Source organism: Abramis brama (assembly GCF_963993115.1).
Source record: "Abramis brama genome assembly, chromosome: 8".
NCBI lineage: Eukaryota > Metazoa > Chordata > Actinopteri > Cypriniformes > Leuciscidae > Abramis > Abramis brama.
This window is the reverse complement of record NC_139970.1, coordinates 40,283,813-40,304,047: the sequence shown is the minus strand read 5'-3', so window position 1 is coordinate 40,304,047 and position 20,235 is coordinate 40,283,813. Positions and strand designations below refer to the sequence as shown.

General features: G+C 35.8%; 2 protein-coding genes across 3 annotated transcripts; one reads left to right on the top strand and one right to left on the bottom strand.

The window, feature by feature from the left end:
• Positions 1-5,805: 5,805 nt before the first annotated feature.
• nostrin (nitric oxide synthase trafficking) lies at positions 5,806-15,147 on the top strand. 2 transcript variants are annotated; one of them, XM_084121275.1, is made up of 16 exons: positions 5,806-5,854; positions 6,646-6,731; positions 6,947-7,030; positions 8,009-8,071; positions 8,156-8,237; positions 8,327-8,389; positions 8,516-8,614; positions 8,697-8,822; positions 8,906-9,004; positions 9,747-9,872; positions 9,982-10,090; positions 12,149-12,237; positions 12,430-12,555; positions 13,941-14,154; positions 14,233-14,316; positions 14,393-15,147. In XM_084121275.1, exons 1-16 carry the CDS (start codon positions 5,843-5,845, stop codon positions 14,527-14,529), a joined length of 1,599 nt encoding a protein of 532 aa, XP_083977401.1. In that variant the 5' UTR covers positions 5,806-5,842; the 3' UTR covers positions 14,530-15,147. The 2 variants fall into 2 exon arrangements, with proteins under 2 accessions (XP_083977401.1, XP_083977400.1); XM_084121274.1 differs by having other exon boundaries at positions 5,809-5,869.
• Positions 15,046-19,233, bottom strand: spc25 (SPC25 component of NDC80 kinetochore complex). Its single transcript, XM_084121276.1, has 7 exons — positions 19,116-19,233; positions 18,629-18,791; positions 17,557-17,622; positions 17,288-17,434; positions 16,374-16,478; positions 15,954-16,052; positions 15,046-15,345 (listed from the first exon to the last, which is right to left on the bottom strand). Exons 2-7 carry the CDS (start codon positions 18,783-18,785, stop codon positions 15,209-15,211), a joined length of 711 nt encoding a protein of 236 aa, XP_083977402.1. The 5' UTR covers positions 18,786-18,791; positions 19,116-19,233; the 3' UTR covers positions 15,046-15,208.
• Between the last annotated feature and the right edge of the window lie 1,002 nt (positions 19,234-20,235).

The window sequence follows — 20,235 nt, the reverse complement described above, 5'->3', positions numbered from 1 at the left end:
TATGTGGGAAACCACGGCATGGCCAATCCAAAGCTATTATAAGAGAAGTAATGTTGGTCAGCTTATATCTGTAATAGTGGCCATACCTCTACTGAAGTAAACGTTTAAGTTAAATTCAAGTGTATGCAGTTCCATGGGGGCTATACCAAAGTATCTTTGATTGTGTAAACGTGAATGTGACCGATCTAAGGTATATAGCAATTACCTCTGTTTGGTGATCAAAACTGATGAGCTTGTGTACGTGGTGAGACCCGCGTTAAACAGAAGACGTGAGGACCTCTGAGCATCATAGTTTCCTAATCTGGAACGGGTAAAATATACTTAAAGAGTTAAAAAGAATAATCAAACATACGCTAACTTTTAATGATGCTCAGATATCATTAAAACCTTTTTCATTTATGGAGTCAGATGAAAAAATGAGGTAATACATATGAGAAAATTCATTTCATTTAATCTTATTGTGTTGCGTAAAAGGAAAGACAGTAACGCAGAAACCTTCCCGTATTATTGGAGAGCGTTACCTGCACGAGACAACGGGTGAGTATCCAAACTAAATCTTCTGCTTCATACTGTACTGATCTCCTATGTAGATCATAATATCGGGCTTGTCATTCTTGCGCTTTACTCACATTCTCCTTAACTCTTTCTAGCATTGCTTTTTGCCACTATAGCAAAGTGTATGCCGACTGGTCAGGGTTTGGAGGCTTGTACACCAGTCGTTCCAATGGAACTTTCAATTTTCTGCCTAAGGCAATCTCAGCCGAAGTATGGCCCGTACTTTTTTGCCAGGTGGAAATTGAAACTTATATTGACACTCAGCAATCCATTGGTCCCATTGTTTGTGACTGTCATGGACATGAGGAGGCAATCATCATTTTAAGGACTAGTGAAGATGTCTTTGATCAAGATGTTGGCTATTAAAGGGGTCTTTACAGATCTCATTGGAAACAGTTCTACCCTCTTTACTAAAGTAGTCAACTACCACCAATAGGTACTCATTCAAACAAGGTGCTTTTGGGGAATGGCCCCATCAAGTCGATCCCCAGCATGTATCCTGGTTCAACCCAACCACTGGTATAGACTGTCTCTCGACCTGCAAGCTTGGTAATGTGAGTTTTATACTGTTGACATACTTGGCATTCCTTACACATCCTCCAGACATATTTATGAATCTCAGTCCAGTATGTTACTTCCAGTTGCCTCCTCAATGTCTGCATACACCCATGATGACCACTTAGCGGGTTGGCGTGTACATGTTGCAAACACTTTTCATGAAACTTGGTTGGCAAACCAACTTGTAAATTCTGGCTTCTGTTCTTGTCCATAGTACTTCTGAAAAGGTAGCCATTTTGGTTAACATAACGTACTCGGCTAGAAAATTTTGTATCACCATCCTTTGCCTCATCCCACAGTGGCTGGAGAGTAGCATCCTCCTTTTGTTCTCGGACGATATCTTCCCAATCCCAGCTCATAGTGTAAGTGTACCTATAGTTCCTTGACTTTCTTCTTCCACTCCTCTTTACAACGTATCTGGGACCAGATTACATCGGCCTTTTTCGATACTTTTTCGTCACACCTCAAAACGACACCCCTCTAGGTACTCACACCATTTCTTCACTGCCCACAAGGCTGCCAAGCTCTCTTTCTCTGCTGCAGAATAATGCTTTTCAGTCCTTTGCAAAAGTCTTGAAGCAGATGCAACTACATTCTCACCTTGCTCTTGAGTAAGCACAGCTCCAAGTCCGATATTACAAGCATCTGTATGGACTCAAAAGTCACAACTGAATTCAGGAGGTCGCAGTATGGAGGCAGACTGAAGAGCTTCTTTAAGAGTTTCAAAGGCTTGCTGACATTTGGCCATCCATTCCCATCTAGCGCCTTTTTTCTTAAGCGCATGAAGAGGTGCATGTCATTGGTCTCTTACTTTGTATAAGCAGCTATGTCTTGTCAATAAAAAAAGAAAGAAAATAATAGGTGCTGCTTGCTCAGAGAAATGTGGGATAAAGCAATGGTACCATCCTGTTAGTCCTAGAAAGCGTTGGACTTCTTTCACCAACTTAGGAACAGGGAAGTTTATGGCTTCAACCAGGTTCTGTCCTCACTTCTTCCAATACAACATGCCCAAGAAAAGTCAACGATTTTTGCAGAAGATTACACTTCTTCAAATTCAGCGTCAGACCTGCAGTCTCCAGTTCAGTAAGCAATCGACAAAGATGCCCATAATGTTCCTTGACATTGGAGGAATAGACCACAATATCATCGATATAGACTAAGCAAAACTTGCCAATGAAGTCTTGCAGAATAGAATTCATCATTCGTTGAAAAGTCCTTCTTCGTTACAAGTACTATCTGAGCAGCCCATGAAGTAGAAGGTCTGATAATTCCTTTCTCCAGTATTTTAGCTATTTCATCATAAACAAACTTTTGCTTATGAATGGGTACCCTCTTCCTCGCCGTTACTTTGTCTTTTGTATTGATGAGTAATGATGGAAATACCAATCGAACAACAAGTGTTCCAAATTTCTTTTTTGACTTCTTGAAGCCTCAGCTGTATTCAACAACTCCTTTATCATAGCTTGACTAATATTGGTCTGCTGTCTAGTTGGAAATGCTACATGCAATCTAGTACTTGAGGGTGATGTAACAGCAAGCTTCAAGTCAGGAGGGTTAGTAAAATAAGGGAGGACGAATAAAATAAAGGAAAGGCTTGGCCATGCACTACACACTGCAGAGAAACTTTACCAAGTGCATTTTGAATATGTGCATAGAAAATGTTTGACCCTTACTAGACTGTAAAATCTCCCCTTCATGCTTGATCTGGTTTCACAGAGACTCTTGGATAAAAGAATAAATACTACCTGTATCAATAATTGCCTCCAAATGTTGGTTATGAAATATCTGAAGGCAGCATCAGAGTAGACATGGAAGACTTATATACACAGCAATGTTATGGCTGTTTGACCTCCCTCGATCTTCCTCCTCCATGCAAAGTTGCTTGTTCAGCTTGCCTCTACCTCCAGAAAAATCTCTCCTCATTCAGGTCCCATTCCACCAGTGTGCCCACACAAACTAGCTCCTCTATTGTGGATAAAGTCCCTCTCAAGATACTAGCAATGCGCGATTGCAATTCCTCAATAAAGCTTGAAGAAACTCACGTTCCATCATGGTTAATCTCAAGCACAAAGCTCTATATTGATAAACAAAAGATTGAATGTTCTCATCCACTCCCTGTTTTCCTTCTCTGATCCTTCTCTCCTCCTCCACCTCATGATCTTCAGGTAGAAATGACTGAAGTAAAACTGTCTTAAATTGTGTCCAGGTCTTAATACATGCTTTCTCTGCTATCCACCAGTCCTTAGCCGTATGGGTAAGCACAGATGACAACATAGACAATATCTCAGCATTACTCAAAGGTTGGATAGCGAGATACTCTTCGCATTTCTCTAAATATGCAATAGGATCTTCTCCATCCAGACTACTGAATTTAGGAAACTCAAGATTTATGGGAGTTTTAAACTGAATGGATCGAGAATAAGTATCTGGCAGTGGAGTTGAATGCCTTGCAGGTGTGGAGGTAGCATCTCTCCACTTGAGACAGTCCATAACTGCACGTCCCAGATCCTGAATGCTCTCCTTTAAGACCTGTTTCACTCAAACACTCTTTCTTAGATTCTAAAATTATCACTTCCTCTCGTTGTCTCAAGGATCTTTCACAGTCTTTGACTTGGACTTCTAAAGAACTGATTTTGTTCTGATAGGTATCTAAACTATCCAGAAACTGGGTTTCAAACTTATCAAAATGGATATTCAGTTTTTCCTTTACCTTACTCATTGTATTTTCCAAATATTTAACTCTACTGGCCAAAACCATAGAGAAAAGACTTTCATCCTCCTCTTCAAGAGGAGGCAGGGGAGGTGGTAATTGAGTACTATCTTCAACCTCATTAGCCTTATCGTCCTGCTCAGGTTCTAAATAAAGACTACTAAATGATTGAATCAGATCTTGTATGGGCTCTCGACACACCATAAATTCTTCTGCACTATAATTAGGTTCTTTTTGAGACTCACTCCCGTCCTCGGCAGGATCATCCATTTGGAAATATTATGAGGTAGCATAATTTTCAGGAGAGTAAACACCAAACTACTTATGCCACTTTGCTGATACATAAATAACACACATATACACACTACTCACATCCAGAATGTCCCTGTTTGGGCGCCATTAAGTGTAACATACCATCTTAAATTTAAAAAAAGATAGAACGAAACCACTATAAAGAGGTAGGGTACCATCCGTTGAGCGTTTGCAGTGGTTATATTTAAGTAGCAAACAAGTAACAACAAATGTATTCACCCTCCACAACAGGACACTCCATATATACAAATCAATTCATTCAAATCAGTCAATGGTTTGCGTGATAGAAAAACCTGAACTTCCAACGCTGTTTGTCATAAGCCTTCATTGTTGTAAAGTTCGACAGGTTTAAACAGTTCCAAAGATGGTAAACTCAGTCAATATAATCCATTGGTAGTTCCCACGCGCATTACGCAGTCAAACTTAGCATGAAACAGTCCAATAGAGAAGCTTGTCTCAACACTTATTCAGCATGTGCTCAATTAGAACAGAAGGCTTAAATTAATGGCAAAGAAAAGAAAAAAATCCCATCAAAAAGCCAAACCAAGGATGAATACTACAACTCACATCCATGTTTTAGTTACCTCTGCCTTAACTTCACTTCTTCTCTGCCATCAACAACTGAGGACACCGCCCCCTAGTGTAGTGAAGAAGCACTAACAGTGAATTTAACCTAGAACTTTTACATATGGACACCTTAAAATAAAGTGTAACCCAATATTACACAAAACAAATAATAACAAGAAAAATAAATATACAATATAACACACATAACAATATGGTCTGTCTCTATCACTCTCGCTAACGTTACAACAGGAAAGTTTACATTTACACAAAAAAATAATAAGAAAAATAAATACACAATATAATATATAGCCTATATATACATACATACATACATACATACATAGTGATTCCAGTGAATTCATTGCAATTTAACTGTTTGCAGTTCAGCATACAGTAATTACACACACACAAAAATCACCACAATCACCACCATTATTTGACTAATCAGAGTCCAGTATTCTTTTAAAAACTTTATTAATACATTTAAATTGTAGCATAAATTAATTTCTGTACAAAAATGTTGAGCATAACAATAGACTAATTTGCTGAGTGTCCAGAGCTGGAATAGACAAAGTTGAAGCTCAAAATATAGAAATATATATAATTTTATTGAATTTTTTGTAGAATTCTTGCACTTAATAATCAGGTTCTTTATTGGCACAAAAGGTTCTTTATAGTGGAAAAAAGTTATTTAGATTATGTAACTGTTCTATAAAACAAAATGGTTCTTTTAAGAATTGTTCACAGAGGTTATAGGGAACCACAAATGTTTCTTCTACAGCATCGCTGTGAAAATCCCCTTTTGAAACCTTTATTGTAACCTAGTTATTTTCCATTTGTGTTATTTCATAGTTTTAAACTATTATTCTAAAATATTTCCAGACTTTTGACTGGTCAAAATATAATGCTTCCTGTAGGCAACAAGACGAACATCAAGCCAAAACTTCATGCAAAGTGAAACACAGAGATTTCTATAGCAAGGACTGGTCGTCATGCATTACGCCACTCCTTTGGTTTTATGGTGGGTTAATGATGCAGTAATCTTGTGCACAGACACACAGGTGATTTCCGCATGCATTCTTCAGGAGCGGAGAGAGGTCAAAGTTTGAACAGCAGAGTTATAGTTCCACCAGTGTGAAGATGAAGGACCCGGTGAGCAGCTGTACTGTGAGTCCAGACCTGTTTCATTCTGTTAACTCTTACTAATGTGTTCAACTACTAACTTGATATCTGCTGTAGAAAATAACAGAGTAAAGATGAGGTGGTCAATGTTGATTATGGACGTCTCCGTATAAAACACACTTCTGTTCACTTTTACATTCCGAAGACTTGCTTATTATTAACTAGAAGAGTAATGTTTGTCAAGGCTTTAACCTGAAAGCTTGAACTTTTTAAGCTTTGAATTATAACTTGAAAAAGTTTTTAAAATCCTCTAAGTTTAAAAGTGTAGACAGAGAGACAAGAAAGACCGATTGATTTTTAGCTGTGAGAGGCAGTTTCAGAGATGTTAGTGGTTGCTAGGGAGGTCTGTCTGGTTACTAGGGTATTTTGGTTCAAAGTGATTTGCCAGGATGTTGCTAAGCAGTTATTGGGCAGTTGCTAGGGCATTGCGGTTCTTTTGAACATTAGTGTTAGACAGTTTTTGGTAATTAAAATAATGCTCAAATTAAATATAAATTTTCAATGAAAAGTAAAAATGTTGCCAACTAACTGAAATAAAATAAGTCTGTGTAAGTACTAAAATGACTAAAAAATAAAAAATTTTTAAAAAAACACTTAAAAACAAAATTGTAAGAGATAGATAGATAGAGAAGATAGATAGATAGATAGATAGATAGATAGATAGATAGATAGATAGATAGATAGATAGATAGATAGATAGATAGATAGATATAGATCATCTCGTGATTTACTGCTTCATTAAACTGTATGATTTGTTTCAGTATAATCTGCTGTATCAGGACCTGAAGAGAATCTCTAAGAATGGCGAGTATTTCTGCAAAGAGCTCTTGGCCGTGTTTCAGCAAAGGTAATATATGAACTCTGCTCTTTTCTAGCAAGTTTATTGAAGTGCTTGACCTCTAAGACTAGTAGATTACACTAAAGATACTCGACTTTCCATTTTCATGAGATGGAAAAGAATATAATAGTTCTCCTGAAAATGTGCTTAAATAAAGTTCAGGGCAGAATCTCAAAGACCCTCAGCTGGACCAATACAACTGACACGGCTTTCTTTGAATTTAGATCTGAACTGGAGATCAACTACTCAAAAGGACTTCAGAAAATCGCAGGGAAACTCCTTAAAGTCTCGAAAGAGATGAGCGACAAGTGAGTGAGCACGTCTCCATCAAACCCTGAGTTACTGTGTGATTTAGGAATCACTTCACATGGATAGGGTACAAAACAGGGCAGTTTGCATTACTAATGTCGCAAATTAAATGTACTCTTTAAAACCTTGATTTGTGTGATTTTTATAAATATATTAAAACATGTAAGCTAAGTAAAATAAGAAAAATCTAAAATAAATCATATGTTTTCATTTATAAATATACAGTAAAATAAATACATAAATGTAATAATTTTAGCAATAAATATTAAAGGATGAAAGCTAAGTAGATAAAATATTTTTTTCTTATAAAAAATGGATAAAAAACAAGATTTATAAGGGCAGTTTCCCAGACAGAGATTAAGCCTAGTCCTGGCCTAAAATAGCCCTTTAAACCAGATTAACAGAAATCTACTTTCCTTGTCATGGTTTTAAATATCCCTAGACTCATAGTTTAATAAACTGATTTCCTGGAGGGAGACTAGAGCTACTCCAGGACTAAATTTAGGCTTAAATTAAACCTACCAGTGTATATATATATATATATATATATATATATATATATACATATGTGTGTGTGTGTGTTCCCTTGGATTTGCTTCTCAGTACCATGCAATTTTAAGATTTTCTTGGTTCATTCATGCTAATTCAGATTAGCACAGTTGGGTTTAAATTAATTTTTTTTTTTTTTTTTTTTTTTGACACTAGTCCATGTGTTAGTAATCTGTACTTAGTCTGTGTTTCAGAAAGACATTTTTCAAGCCACAATTACCTATTCTATTTACCTATTCCTATTCAAGATCATCTATATTAGATTAAGGCCTACTCTTAATTTAAACCCTGTCCGGGAAACCGCCCCTATAACTTATGAATGGTTGCTGTTCATGTCAAGAGTTTAGACTTTTTTGCAGTGTAATGTATCTTGCATCAGCAGTGCAGGTTAATATTTGATGCTCATTGACAGTTTTTCTTTTTCAAAGCTCCACATATTGTGCGTGGTCCTTCATATCAGATGAAATGTACGCCTCAGCAGATGCTCACCGGTATGATGCTACGCTGGATGATACGCTCTTTTTATTATTCATGTGAGTTGCTGTTGTGTATTTATCTTGGGCTTATTCTTTCAGCATACTGGGAAATGCTCTCAACCAAGATGCTATTCAGAAAATCCGTCAAATCCTAGACGAACACGGCAAAAGAAAAAGACCGGTATATCATTTCATGTTTATGCAACATATGCATATATTCACATTAGGATTTACAGAAGCATATTTACATTAAGTCTTGTTTGAACACAGCTTGACAATGCCGTTGAAAAATCAGGAAAGCTTGTTCTTACAAACTGGAGTGAGCAAATTAAGGTAAGAAAATACTTATAGAAGGGTGTTTTTCTAATTCTGAGGAATCAAATCAAATGAACCCAATATTAAAAAATGAATTTTGCCATGAGGAGAATACGTTTTGAACAGAAATGTCTGTGTCTACAGCTGAAGAAGAAGCTGATTGGGTTGACTAGAGAACATGAAGCTCTCTTCAGCTTCGTGGAGAAAAATAAGCAAATCAGCACAGAGAAAGAAAAGCAGAAGGTATTTGTGATTGCTCACTGACAGGGAAAAAAATAGGTTAACACAGCTATTTTTGTGATATAATGTGTTCGTTTTTGTCCAGATGTTTAACAGATTGACTAAATCAGCAGAGCTTCAGGCCAGAGTTGATGAGGAATATTTCAACACCAACATGGAGGGTCACCACATCCGTCTGAAGCTGGAGAACACATTGAAAACCTGCTACCAGGTTCAGGCTGTTTTACACATCCTTATATTTATGTATTGTCTCGGAAGCCATTGCATTTTGACTGATTCAGTGCTGCATTTCAGATCGTCCAGGAGCTTGAGAAGCAGAGAATAGAGACTCTATCCGACACCTTAAACAAGTACAGCCTCTTCATGACTGTATACGCACAGACCGTCATTCACGTGAGCACTGCCTTTGAATTCATGAGTGTGAATTTGAATTGAAATGACCACAAACCACGCAATTATGAATTGGAACTGGATTCAGTACTGTTCAATACTTAAACAAAACATTTAATTTACTATTGCCATTCAGTAATACAAAATTATATACTTTATATTTATGTATTTATATTATATACTTTAATATTTTGTAAAAAAAAAAAAAAAAAAAAAATTAAAGTCTTTGTCTACATATTAAAGGAGCCATATGTAATATTGTGGCCAAAACTGGTACTGCAATCACTTTCAAATTACTGTAGAGCGGTGTATCCCCTCCTCCTATTCTTACATACAGCTCCTTTAAATAGAGTAAATTAAAGTATTCTGGGAAATTAGCCTGTTTCTGTTCGATGGTGTTATATCAGTTAAAAGTTAATTCAATAGATACCATTTATATTTACATATATGTGCATTATAACACTTTACAATAAGTTTTCATTCGTTAACATTAGTTAACATGAACTAACAATGAAAATGACGTCTAAAGCATTTATTATGTTAATTAATGTTAATACATTAACTAATGTTAAATAATGGGACCTTAACGTAAAGTGTTACCATTTAATGTATATATTTCATAAATGTAACTTTACACATACACACACACACACACACACACACACACACAGTTACATATATAATTATGTCCTTGTTTAGATTTTTCTTGAAGTGGTTAAACTGACTTTTAGGTCTTTTTCGGCAGAGTCACAAACAGATCGAGCAGGCCGTACAGAGGGTTGATGTGGAGAAAGACATTCAATCACTGGTCGAGGATGTTGGCGCTACAGCGGATGAGAACAAAGCTGAATTTCTCATGGCTGACTACTTTGTAAGTCTTTGAGTTTACAGCACAAACTCATGTGGAAGGAATATAAATGAAATGGGTTGTTTTGTGTGTGTGTGTGTGTGTGTGTGTGTGTGTGTGTGTGTGTGTGCAGGAGGAAGAAGGAAAAACAGTGATGGGAAAAGACAGAAGGAGAGATGGCATCAGGACTAAGCTTCAGCGTCTAGACGACTACATCACAAAAACTAAAAGCGACAGAGAAGGTTTGGATCTTGTAGGCTGGGATTTTTTTCTTGGCTAAGGGAGGCTTAACAACTCAGAGGGGGTGCTAAAATAATTTAAAAGTGACCTTCAATATCCTGCATTTCATTTATTTATTTTTCCATTTTACCTTAAAACTATAAACTCATAAAAGTGAACAGTTATTAAGCACGTTTTCAATTTCGCTGAACATCTTTATTATCACCTTATCAGCTCTTTTGAATCATGAAACCTGCTGGCTGACATTCCCACCCGCTGACCAGAAGAGTTAATGAAGGCTTTAAAACTGCAGTGAGTGAACCAATGCGTTTGTGCTTTTAAACACGTGAACAGAATGGAAAAGAGCGCATGGTGTCGAGTTGAACTTTTAACTAGACGTGGCGTTTTAAAACATGGCATGAGAAACTGAAGAAGCAGACAAGGCGCAACGATCAAAGAGACGTCTGTTAACGTATTATTTTTAGATTGAAAAGAAAAACCTTTTCTTTTTTTCATCACCACTAAGCTAGGGCAAACAAAGTGCAAGAATTTATATTAAAATTCATATTATTTTGCATTTATAACGTGAGTGAATCTTCTCTTAAGCCACCGAAGTAGCAGATTACAAGAGGACGATACGTCTGTTATTATCTTTTGAGATAATCTGAGATGTGTCTGTCTTTTGCTTCATATTTAATAGCGCTCCATTAGGATCGCTGCTAATGTGCACTGTACCGGAGCGTGGCCTGATTGACTCCTCATATCAAGACCATTGTTTGTATAGGGACATTAAAACATTTATTAAATCTTATTTTAGGTTTTTTAAAGGGGTGGTTGATTATGATTTCACTTTTCTAACTCTAGTTAGTGTGTAATGTTGCTGTTTGAGCATACACAACATCTGCAAAGCTACGACGCTCAAAGTTCAAAGCAAAGGGAGATATTTGCTTTTAAAGAAATTGTTTTATAAGGACTACAACAAACGGCTGGTAGAGACTACACTACATTCCTCCCGGGTTAGTGACATCACCAACCCTAAAATTTACATAAACCCCGCCCCCTGAACACGATTTATAGATTATCATGACAGAATATGCTAATCAATGACTAGAAGATAACTACACATAAGCGACATAAATTCATCAACTAACCATTCAGAAATGTCCTGTTGCTTCTACATGTTGTCACTTCTTCTTGAGTCTCTCCATCTTTCTGACTTCGGTTTGAACATAAAAAGTGTTTGAAAATTTCAGTGCATGTCTGTGTGAGTGCAAGCTGTTGAAGCTCCGCCCCCTGTGCCAGGAGCAGAAGCTCATTTGCATTTAAAGGGACACACACAAAAACGGTGCGTTTTTGCTCACCCTCAAAAAGTGACAACTTTAACATGCTATATAAAAATATCTGTGGGGTATTTTGAGCTAAAACTTCATATTCACACTCTGTGGACATCAGAGACTTATTTTATATCTTGTGAAAAGGGCATTATACCACTCCTTTAATGATTTTTTATTAAAGGTTTCAGTTAAGAGCTTGATGTATGGTTAGTAATGATTAGTTCACCAAAAAATAAAAATCCTGTCATTAATTACTCACCCTCATGTTGTTCAAAACCCTTAAGACTTTCGTTCATCTTCAGAACACAAATTAAGATATTTTTAATGAAATCTGAGAGCTTTCTGTCCCTCCATTGACAGCTACGAAACTCTGACGCTTCAAAAAGTTCATAAAGAGATCGTAAAACTAATCCATATGAATTTAGCGGTTTTAGTCCAAATTTTCTGAAGAGACTCGATCGCTTTATATGGTGAACAGATTTAATTTAGGCTTTAATCACATTAAACAGCGAACATAAGCAGAAGCTCAACCGAACCTGCGTAACACGAGAACGAACCTCATTGGTTTTTGCTGAAGTTACTACTTTAGAAGAGGACATCTGGGAAATGAAATTTAAAAAAGTGTGAAATGACCCCTTTAAATAGAACTGGTTTATTCCTCAGAGATCTTATTAGGTGGTTCTGTCCTGTAATATTGTTCACATTATATGACATCTAGCTCAACGCTGACACAAATCTGGTTTTCAGGTTTAGAGAAAATGGTGAAAGTATACACAGAACAACCAAACTTCTCAAATAAAAAAACCCTGGAGGAAACAGAACAGTTACTGGACGAGGTGAGATGTCACATTTCATTCCAATGCTCTAAATTTTAAGCATTTGCTTTACTTCAATTTTTTTCAAAAACCAGGTTAATGAAATTTTCATGTAGACTTTTTGACCCCACTGTGTTCAAATATTGTATTAAAAAATTGGTATTTAACAAAAAGGTTTTAACAAAAAATAAATACTGACTGATCTCTCGGTAGGCCATCCTCAAACTGGACCTTTTAGAGGCGACGCACTGCAAACTGACTCACAGTCTGGCGGAGTTAGAGGGAAAACCCAAATCAAGACATCGATTCAGTGACAGCATCACTAAATGGAAAGAAAGGGTGAGTTTTACACATCCTATCCTGAAAAGCACCTGTTCAGTTCTAGAAGCTTTATTTCATTTGTTGAAATAAAATTGACGTTAATGATGCACTATGTAACTTTTGTCCCTCTAGCGGTTAAAAAACAAAATTGCATGCATTTTGCGGAAGAACATTGTTTTGGTTGTGTTTTAACTCTGCATTGAACATGTTTTTTTTCTCATAACTTAAAAAAAGAGATAGAGATTATTCCACTGCTTATAAAACAACCAGTTTAGATGGAAAGGATCTCAAGCTGACTAGCTAAAGACATCACTGTAGCTTTACCCATTAATAGACACGATACTCCCTTGAAAATAAATTCCAGCACATCGCTACAACTATAATGTAATAACTTAATAACTAAGGAGATTTGTCATGACTGGAGCAACTTTTCTCTATTTATGGACATGATGAGACAAGCACTGGCGAGTGACGCAAGTACACAATTTCCCGAGAAACCCATCCCGTCAGGTCTAAAATAAAAACACTTACAATAGACTTACCATTGTGAATCTGGGTAAGACAAAAACACATTTAGGAAGAAGGATTGATAATGTATTGACTCAAATAAGTTACATAGTGTACCTTAATATATATATATATATATATATATATATATATATATATATATATAGTTTTAGTTAGTTGCCAAGAAAACTTTTCCCATTTTCATTTAGTTTAACTTGATGTACTAAAATAACTAAAACGGAAAAATTAAAACTATATAGATAAAAAACTATAAGTAAAAATGACAAAACACTACAAAATGACTAAAACTTGACCTGAAATTAAAAATATTAAATTATAATAAGATCTCAATGATAATAAAATACCACTGAATTTTAGTAAAACTATTATTAGCATGCATTTTAAGTGCATAGTCTGTGTAGGTACTGCAGGGGGATGCATAAAAACCCCCAAATATGGTTATTTTGTTATATATATATATATATATATATATATATATATATATATATAGATAGATAGATAGATAGATAGATAGATAGATAGATAGATAGATAGATAGATATAGATAGATTTAAACTCTTAAATCATCCTTGGCTGATTCTGATTCACGAAATACCTCCATTAAACATGCAAGTCTTGATGTATCCAGGACATGGAAAGCAAAGCTTAAACACAAGTGGGTTAACTGAGAAAATAGGCCAACACTAGTTTAGCATCATATTTTGTTTATGCTGTTGCTTTCAAACAGCCTACACCTTGTTAACTGTAATATATATGTTTCCCCAAGGCTGCAGGGTGCAGAAAGACAGTATCACAATTTTTAGAAACAAGATTTAGCTAAAAATCACCCATATGTTTCATGAGTTTTTTAAATTCTGTCTCGGGTTTTGCTCCAGGACTACGAGCACAGCGTAGTGCAACTTTCCCGACCTATGAGGATCAAAAAGACTCCGTTCAGATCCCGGCAGTCCATGCGGATCAATAAGCGTGCGCTGACCAACCAAAGCCCTGATAGGACAAGCAACGAGCCCTCGAATGAGACGACCAAAGTCGATGATCAACAGAGTGGTCCGGTTAATGGATGCGTGACTGAATCTGAAGAGGATAAAGGTGAACAGCGAGCCACGTGTGTTTATCTTCCCTTCCATTCAAGGATTTTCTTAACACACAAACTGATTTATTAAACAGGTGCAGAACTCTGCTCAGTCGGCAGATGCAAGGCTTTATACAGCTTTACGTCAGAAAGAGAGGACGAGTTAAACATTACTGAAGGTAATATGGTAGTTCATCTTAATACATCATCCCTCAGCACATGGTTTCTGTTGACTCTCCCTCTTCAATCTGGCAGGAGACGTACTGGACATCTTTCAGAAGGACGACACGGGCTGGTGGTTCGGTGAGCTGAACGGACAGAGAGGACATTTCCCTTCCACATACGTCGAAGAGCTGCCTGTTTTTACTGCGATGAAGTCATCTGAGGCTTAGCTTCAAAAGAGCATGTGAAAGAAAAAGGTCACTGACCTCAGTGCCACTGAATTATGATTCATTCATGCTGTAGAGTTAAACACACTTTAAACTAATAACTTTCCCATGACCTTTCCATGTGATTACAGGAAAAAGGACTTTTGAAAATCATTAAAATGAATCATTTCAACAGATTCACTGACTCATAAATCATACATTACTACAGCTTGTGTGTAGTGTTACGGTGCACAAGAGCAATATCTAGCTGATTAAATATTTTAGAGCAGTTTATTTGCTTCAAAAATTCCTATACATTTTGGAAAGACTTTTTATTTATTATAAAAGGTCATGTTTTCAGGTTTTTCATGACCAAGCCTATCAATGAATTATAAGTGTGCGGTTATAAAACATTTAATCAAAATTTATTGTATTGTGAAAAAATACATAGATTTTATTTGCACAGTAATAAACCACTAAATGCAAATGGTTTAGAACTTCTTGTCACTGTAGTATAAAACTAAATGAAGACATTTCAAATCACTTTTTTTATGTTTATTGCTAAAATTACAAATCAATAAATGAATGTACAAAAGATTGAAAGGTAAATAAAAGCTCAATATGCTTAGTAATGATATCTACAAATATGGTCTCCGACTGCTTCAGATGGATCTGAAATGAACAGTTAGCTTCGGTTCATCAGTCAGGCCATCTTTGCACCACTGTGAAGCGCCACAAACTCTCTCCGGACATTAGCGAGGAAGGCTGAAAAGTTGTTGGTCTCCTGCAGTCTGTGTTCTAGATGTGCCATTTTCTCCAGTGGAGGGTCACAAGAGATGACTGAAGGGGGGAGGGGAATATAATCACGGTATTCAGTGCTTGGTTTTGTCAGTCATTATACACTAACGTTTAAAAAAGATAGGACTAATAATCTTTTACTCAGCAAGCACGCTTAAAATGGATCAAAATTGACAGTAAAGACATTTACAATGTTAAAAAAGATTTATATTTAAAATCGGTTTCCACAAAAATGTTAAGCAGCACAACTGTTTTCAACATTGATAATCAGAAATGTTTCTTGAGCAGCAAATCATCATATTAGAATGATTTCTGAAGGATCATGTGACACTGAAGACTGGAGCAATGATGCTGCAATTCAGCAACAAATTACATTAATATATATTCAAATTGAAAAAAAGTTATTTTAAATTGTAATAATATTTCACAATATATACAGTTTTCAATGTGTTTTCATCTAATAAATGCAGCCTTGGTGAGCATGAGAGACTTCTTTCAAAAACTTAAAGTATACATTTTATTTATGCAATAATAATATTATCAGTATAAACCAATGCTGGGGCCTAATCACATGCAGGAGGAAAATCAGGTTTAATTTAAGCCAAAAAAAATATCAAGGATAAAAATCAGATCAGAAGACGAATACTTACTGTGGTAAACGCCCTCTGCATCAAGCTGGAGGAGGAACGTATGGACCATGTCTGGATCTTTACGACTGATGTTCCTGAAGACGAACTGCAGCTTCTCACCTGCAAATCAACAGATGTTGGTGATACACCATCAAAACTTGCATCTCCAAGTATGAGACAATTATTAAAAATGCTTTTAATTTTTCTCACAAATTCTAAAATCAACAACAAAAATTGGAGTGAAAAAGCTCAATTAAAAATGGTAAATTTTGATTAGTGATCTAGAAATAGTGATAAAATCCTAAAACTTTGTTAATTTCCAGGTTTGAATCAGGCTTTTGAACCTCACTCTATTTGTATGATGTATTTAACACATAATGAAAGAAAAAACACCAACTTCATACTTCAATCATACGCTATAGTTTCGCACAAAGACTTTACCTTGGATTTTTCTGATCTCAAGACTGAGGTGTTTCTGAAAGACGTCTTTACACTTGTTCAGCTTCTTAAGTCTGTCCTTGTTGGCTTTGTTTTGTGACTGAATCACTATAAAAATGTATAAAACAAGCATTAAGGACATCAGCAATAATAAACCTTAGTCTTTTGTGACTGTCACCTAACAGTCACGTGCAGGAAATGAAGACATTTATAAACAAGTTATATTCTTATATATTATATTCTTAGTAAATGATTCACAAAAGATTATTTGGTGGAATGTTTCAGAAAGTGTTCATGAATCACTCATCTGTAACGGATAACTATCTCTCCACCTCCTTTATTTTAAGTGTAAACCATTAAGGCCAGGACACACCAAGCCAACAGTCAGCCAGTAGGCAACGTCAGGCCGTTTATAAGCGTTGGGTTGAATCGGCATCGGGCCGTCTGTGAAAGAGTGAACGCTGATTGGCTGTTCAGCTTAGAGAACGAGTGAGAGCACAGGAATAAAAGTAAAAGTGATGAAAGCGGGCAAAGAAGTCAAGACGGTACAGACAGAAGGCAGTTATAATTTTATGTATCTTACCTGAGCATTTGAATGCATAAATATTTTCATAATAACATGAGCCGACTAGAATGAAAAAAGTGATCGGCGTGATTGATTTGTGTATCTGCGGTCCTAGTTTTTGTTTCCCTTTTTGAATGACAAAAACATATTTCCTTGTACGCAGATGCACAACGCATGTGCAAGTTGACCGTCGCCTTTTGTCCTTCTGGTGTTCAAGCAAAGCTTTTTGGCCGAGACGCAGCCGACGCGAGGCGACAGCACAGTTCTTTGACGTCAGCTTGGTGTGTCCCGAGCTTTACACCTCAACATAAAGACTATGACAGTGCATGAGAGGAAAGACAGGCCTACACACATTCCCTGTTTCTGGCTTGATCCTTCTTGAGCTTCTCAATTCTCTGAAATAAGAGTGCTTTGTGATGCTCCTTGTCTTCAATCTCCGACACAACCTCAAGCTGTTCAGCACTCTTTTCTTTCAGTAAAGATGTTTTCTCCTTCAAATCTAAAAAAAAAAAAAAAAAAAGTAACAATAGAGAAACATAATAGTGGTCATTCAACTGCTTATTGCAGATGGCATGTACTGTATATTAAAGTGTCAAACTGTTGTGCCAGTCAACATCTTACCTTGTTTGTAAGCATGTATCATGTCAAACATGGTTTCATCCTCCTTGCATTTCTTAAAGCAAGTATCTGTGTAGCAAAAAAAAAAAAAATGCAATGATAACTGAGCGATGGACAAGTCTGTTGTATCGTGTTTGTTGCACACATTTTAAGACAATATTTTTTCTAAAAATGATGTATGTATAATCAAATAAACCTAAGTTGTTCACTAACTGTATGTGAAATATTAAAATGTTTCAACAACATAAAAGTTGTTCTTATGTTTACTATATAAAAATAAAAATCATTAATGATTTCACAGCAAAAAGACACAACCTGAAGGTAGATGTTTTTACAATTATACTAAAAGGCCTTTTAGTTGCTAAAAAACATAAACTATCAATCAGACGACAGAGGCATGTAGTAGATTGTGTGCAACAGGTTTTTCAGCAAAGTTTAGATCATGTTGGTAATTTAGAAGCCTTCATGTATAAAATATGATATAATATAGGGTTAAAACCAACTAAATTGACCCTCTAATGCATGTTCTTGGTCTTGTTCAGATTTCATCAGTGCTTTTTATTCCAAATGTTGAATTGTGAATATCATGAGTTTACTTTTAATTTGTCTATTCATTTTTAAATTCTGTGAATCAGTTTTCACAGAATTGTCCATAAAAATATCCGTAAATACAGACATTACGGCCTGGTTTCACAGACAGGGCTTAGATTAAGTTCAGTTAGGACTTTTATGTAGCTTTTATAAACATGCCTTGGAAAAAAAAAACATTACTGGTGTGCATCTTGAGACAAAACAATGGCAGCCAGTGACATATTTTAAGATATGTCAGTGCAAGTTGCTTTAAGTTAAAACAGCTCAAACATGCAGTTTAGTCTAAGACTAGCTTAAGCCTTGTCTGTGAAACCAGCCACACAAAAATAAATGCATCACAATGTAATTTTTTTCGCCATACAACCCAGCCTACTTTTAATGTAGATGGATCACACTGCTAGATAATTAACATCCATCCACTTTAAATGCACATCCAAACTCAAACCATGATGGCAACCACAAAACAATCCTGTGGATCTCTCACCCAAGACAGACTTCATGTACTGCCTGTGATCCTGGCAGAGCTCCGCAGCCCTGTCATTGAGCACCTCTGCCATGGCCTGATCCAGAAGTTTGGTCCTGATCTCCCCCAGTCTGCTGTTGAACTGCTCCACTACATTATAGTCTCTGATGGATGCCATGCTGAGCTGCGAAATCATCCAAACAACACAAACACAATGACGGTCAACTTACTAGTAACGTTACTACCGCAGTCTGCTCACATTCAGGACATGTTTATTCCATACGACACCCTGTCTGTCTACTCTGTTCTACAACAATATAATACTAACAGTTATATAATAATTCTATATAATATCAAATTAGCACACAATATGAAGACGTTATTGTTAGATATAAAACGTCAGTGCGATTCAATTTTCCTATTTTTCCTTCATTTCTATGCGCTGAAACTTAGATGATATTGATTAAATGTTCTTTTAATAGTAGCACAGTACATTTAAATCACTTACCCGTTTTATATAATGAAAATAAACGCAAATGTGTTTTTCTTGTTTTCAAAAATCGGCGCCTGGACCGTCAGCAGTTACACCGGAACTGGCGTCACATAAACGCTACGTCATCATTACTACAAAATAGCGGCATGAAATTACCTTTGTTTTTTGTTCCGTGCTAATACTAGTATACATAACAAACTCTGAAGTAGGCCTATGCATTTTATTTTCCCTTAAAATGATAGGTTTTTATTATTATATATCTTATCTGCGGTCGTTTATTTCCCCTTCATTCAGTCAAAGTCCCTTTGATTCAGTGTAGCAGGGGTCTCCAACCTTTTTTCATTTGAGAGCTACTTTTTAAAAATGAAAGTGGTCGAGAGCTACTCATGTAATACAATACTTAAATCTCTTAAATAATGTCTCATAACTCTTATATTAACAACTATCCAAACTGTTTTAGACCTAAAATAGTTTTTGTAGGCCTTTATATGTCACCCTTAAATGTCAGAGAAAAGAACAGAATCAGAGATTTTAAAAAATTATAGAAAATTGTACTTTGCATATTATACTGTAAAAACACATAAATAGTTGATTTTATAGTGCATGATAACTAGAGATGAAATGGCATGAAAATTTCATTTCATGATTAGTGACCAAAATGATCACGGTTATCACAGAATCCTGTTCAAAAAGTACTAATACTACACAATAAAATCAATTCACCAAGTTTTATGTCGAAAACCAGCAAATAACAAATAAACTTAGCATCAATATGCACTTTTTGTTTACATAAACATTAAAATAATAACATTAAAAACGTTGGCCAGATTTTAAAGAAGTGTCTTGAAACATGTTATCTACTAACATGTACAAGTTCAAATAAAGTTTTGACAAAAAAGTTTTTATAAAAAGAAAAACCTTGCATATTTCAGCCTTTAAATCGTTTTTATAAAAAGAATGAGTCAAAAAAGATAAATTACTGACATTTACAATGCACATTAGCTTGTCTTTTATTATTAATAGTAAAATTCGGTCCGATTTTCCCGTGGCGTCTGTCGTTGCTATGCAACCAAGCACTGCGCTCTCCACAACGACAAAGAAGTTTTAATAGCAAATGGATTTCCACCACCGAAAA

What these genes read in the sequence shown, in the direction of transcription:
- nostrin (XM_084121274.1), top strand. Translation starts at nt 5,843, where the DNA reads ATGAAGGACCCGGTGAGCAGCTGTACT. An exon ending in ACCCGGTGAGCAGCTGTACT is followed by an intron (nt 5,870 to 6,645) that starts GTGAGTCCAGAC and finishes GATTTGTTTCAG; the next exon opens with TATAATCTGCTGTATCAGGA. An exon ending in AACTAAAAGCGACAGAGAAG is followed by an intron (nt 10,091 to 12,148) that starts GTTTGGATCTTG and finishes TCTGGTTTTCAG; the next exon opens with GTTTAGAGAAAATGGTGAAA.
- spc25 (XM_084121276.1), bottom strand. Translation starts at nt 18,785, where the DNA reads ATGGCATCCATCAGAGACTATAATGTAGTGGAGCAGTTCAACAGCAGA. An exon ending in TGAGATCAGAAAAATCCAAG is followed by an intron (nt 16,053 to 16,373) that starts GTAAAGTCTTTG and finishes GTTGATTTGCAG; the next exon opens with GTGAGAAGCTGCAGTTCGTC. An exon ending in TGCAGAGGGCGTTTACCACA is followed by an intron (nt 15,346 to 15,953) that starts GTAAGTATTCGT and finishes TCCCCCCTTCAG; the next exon opens with TCATCTCTTGTGACCCTCCA.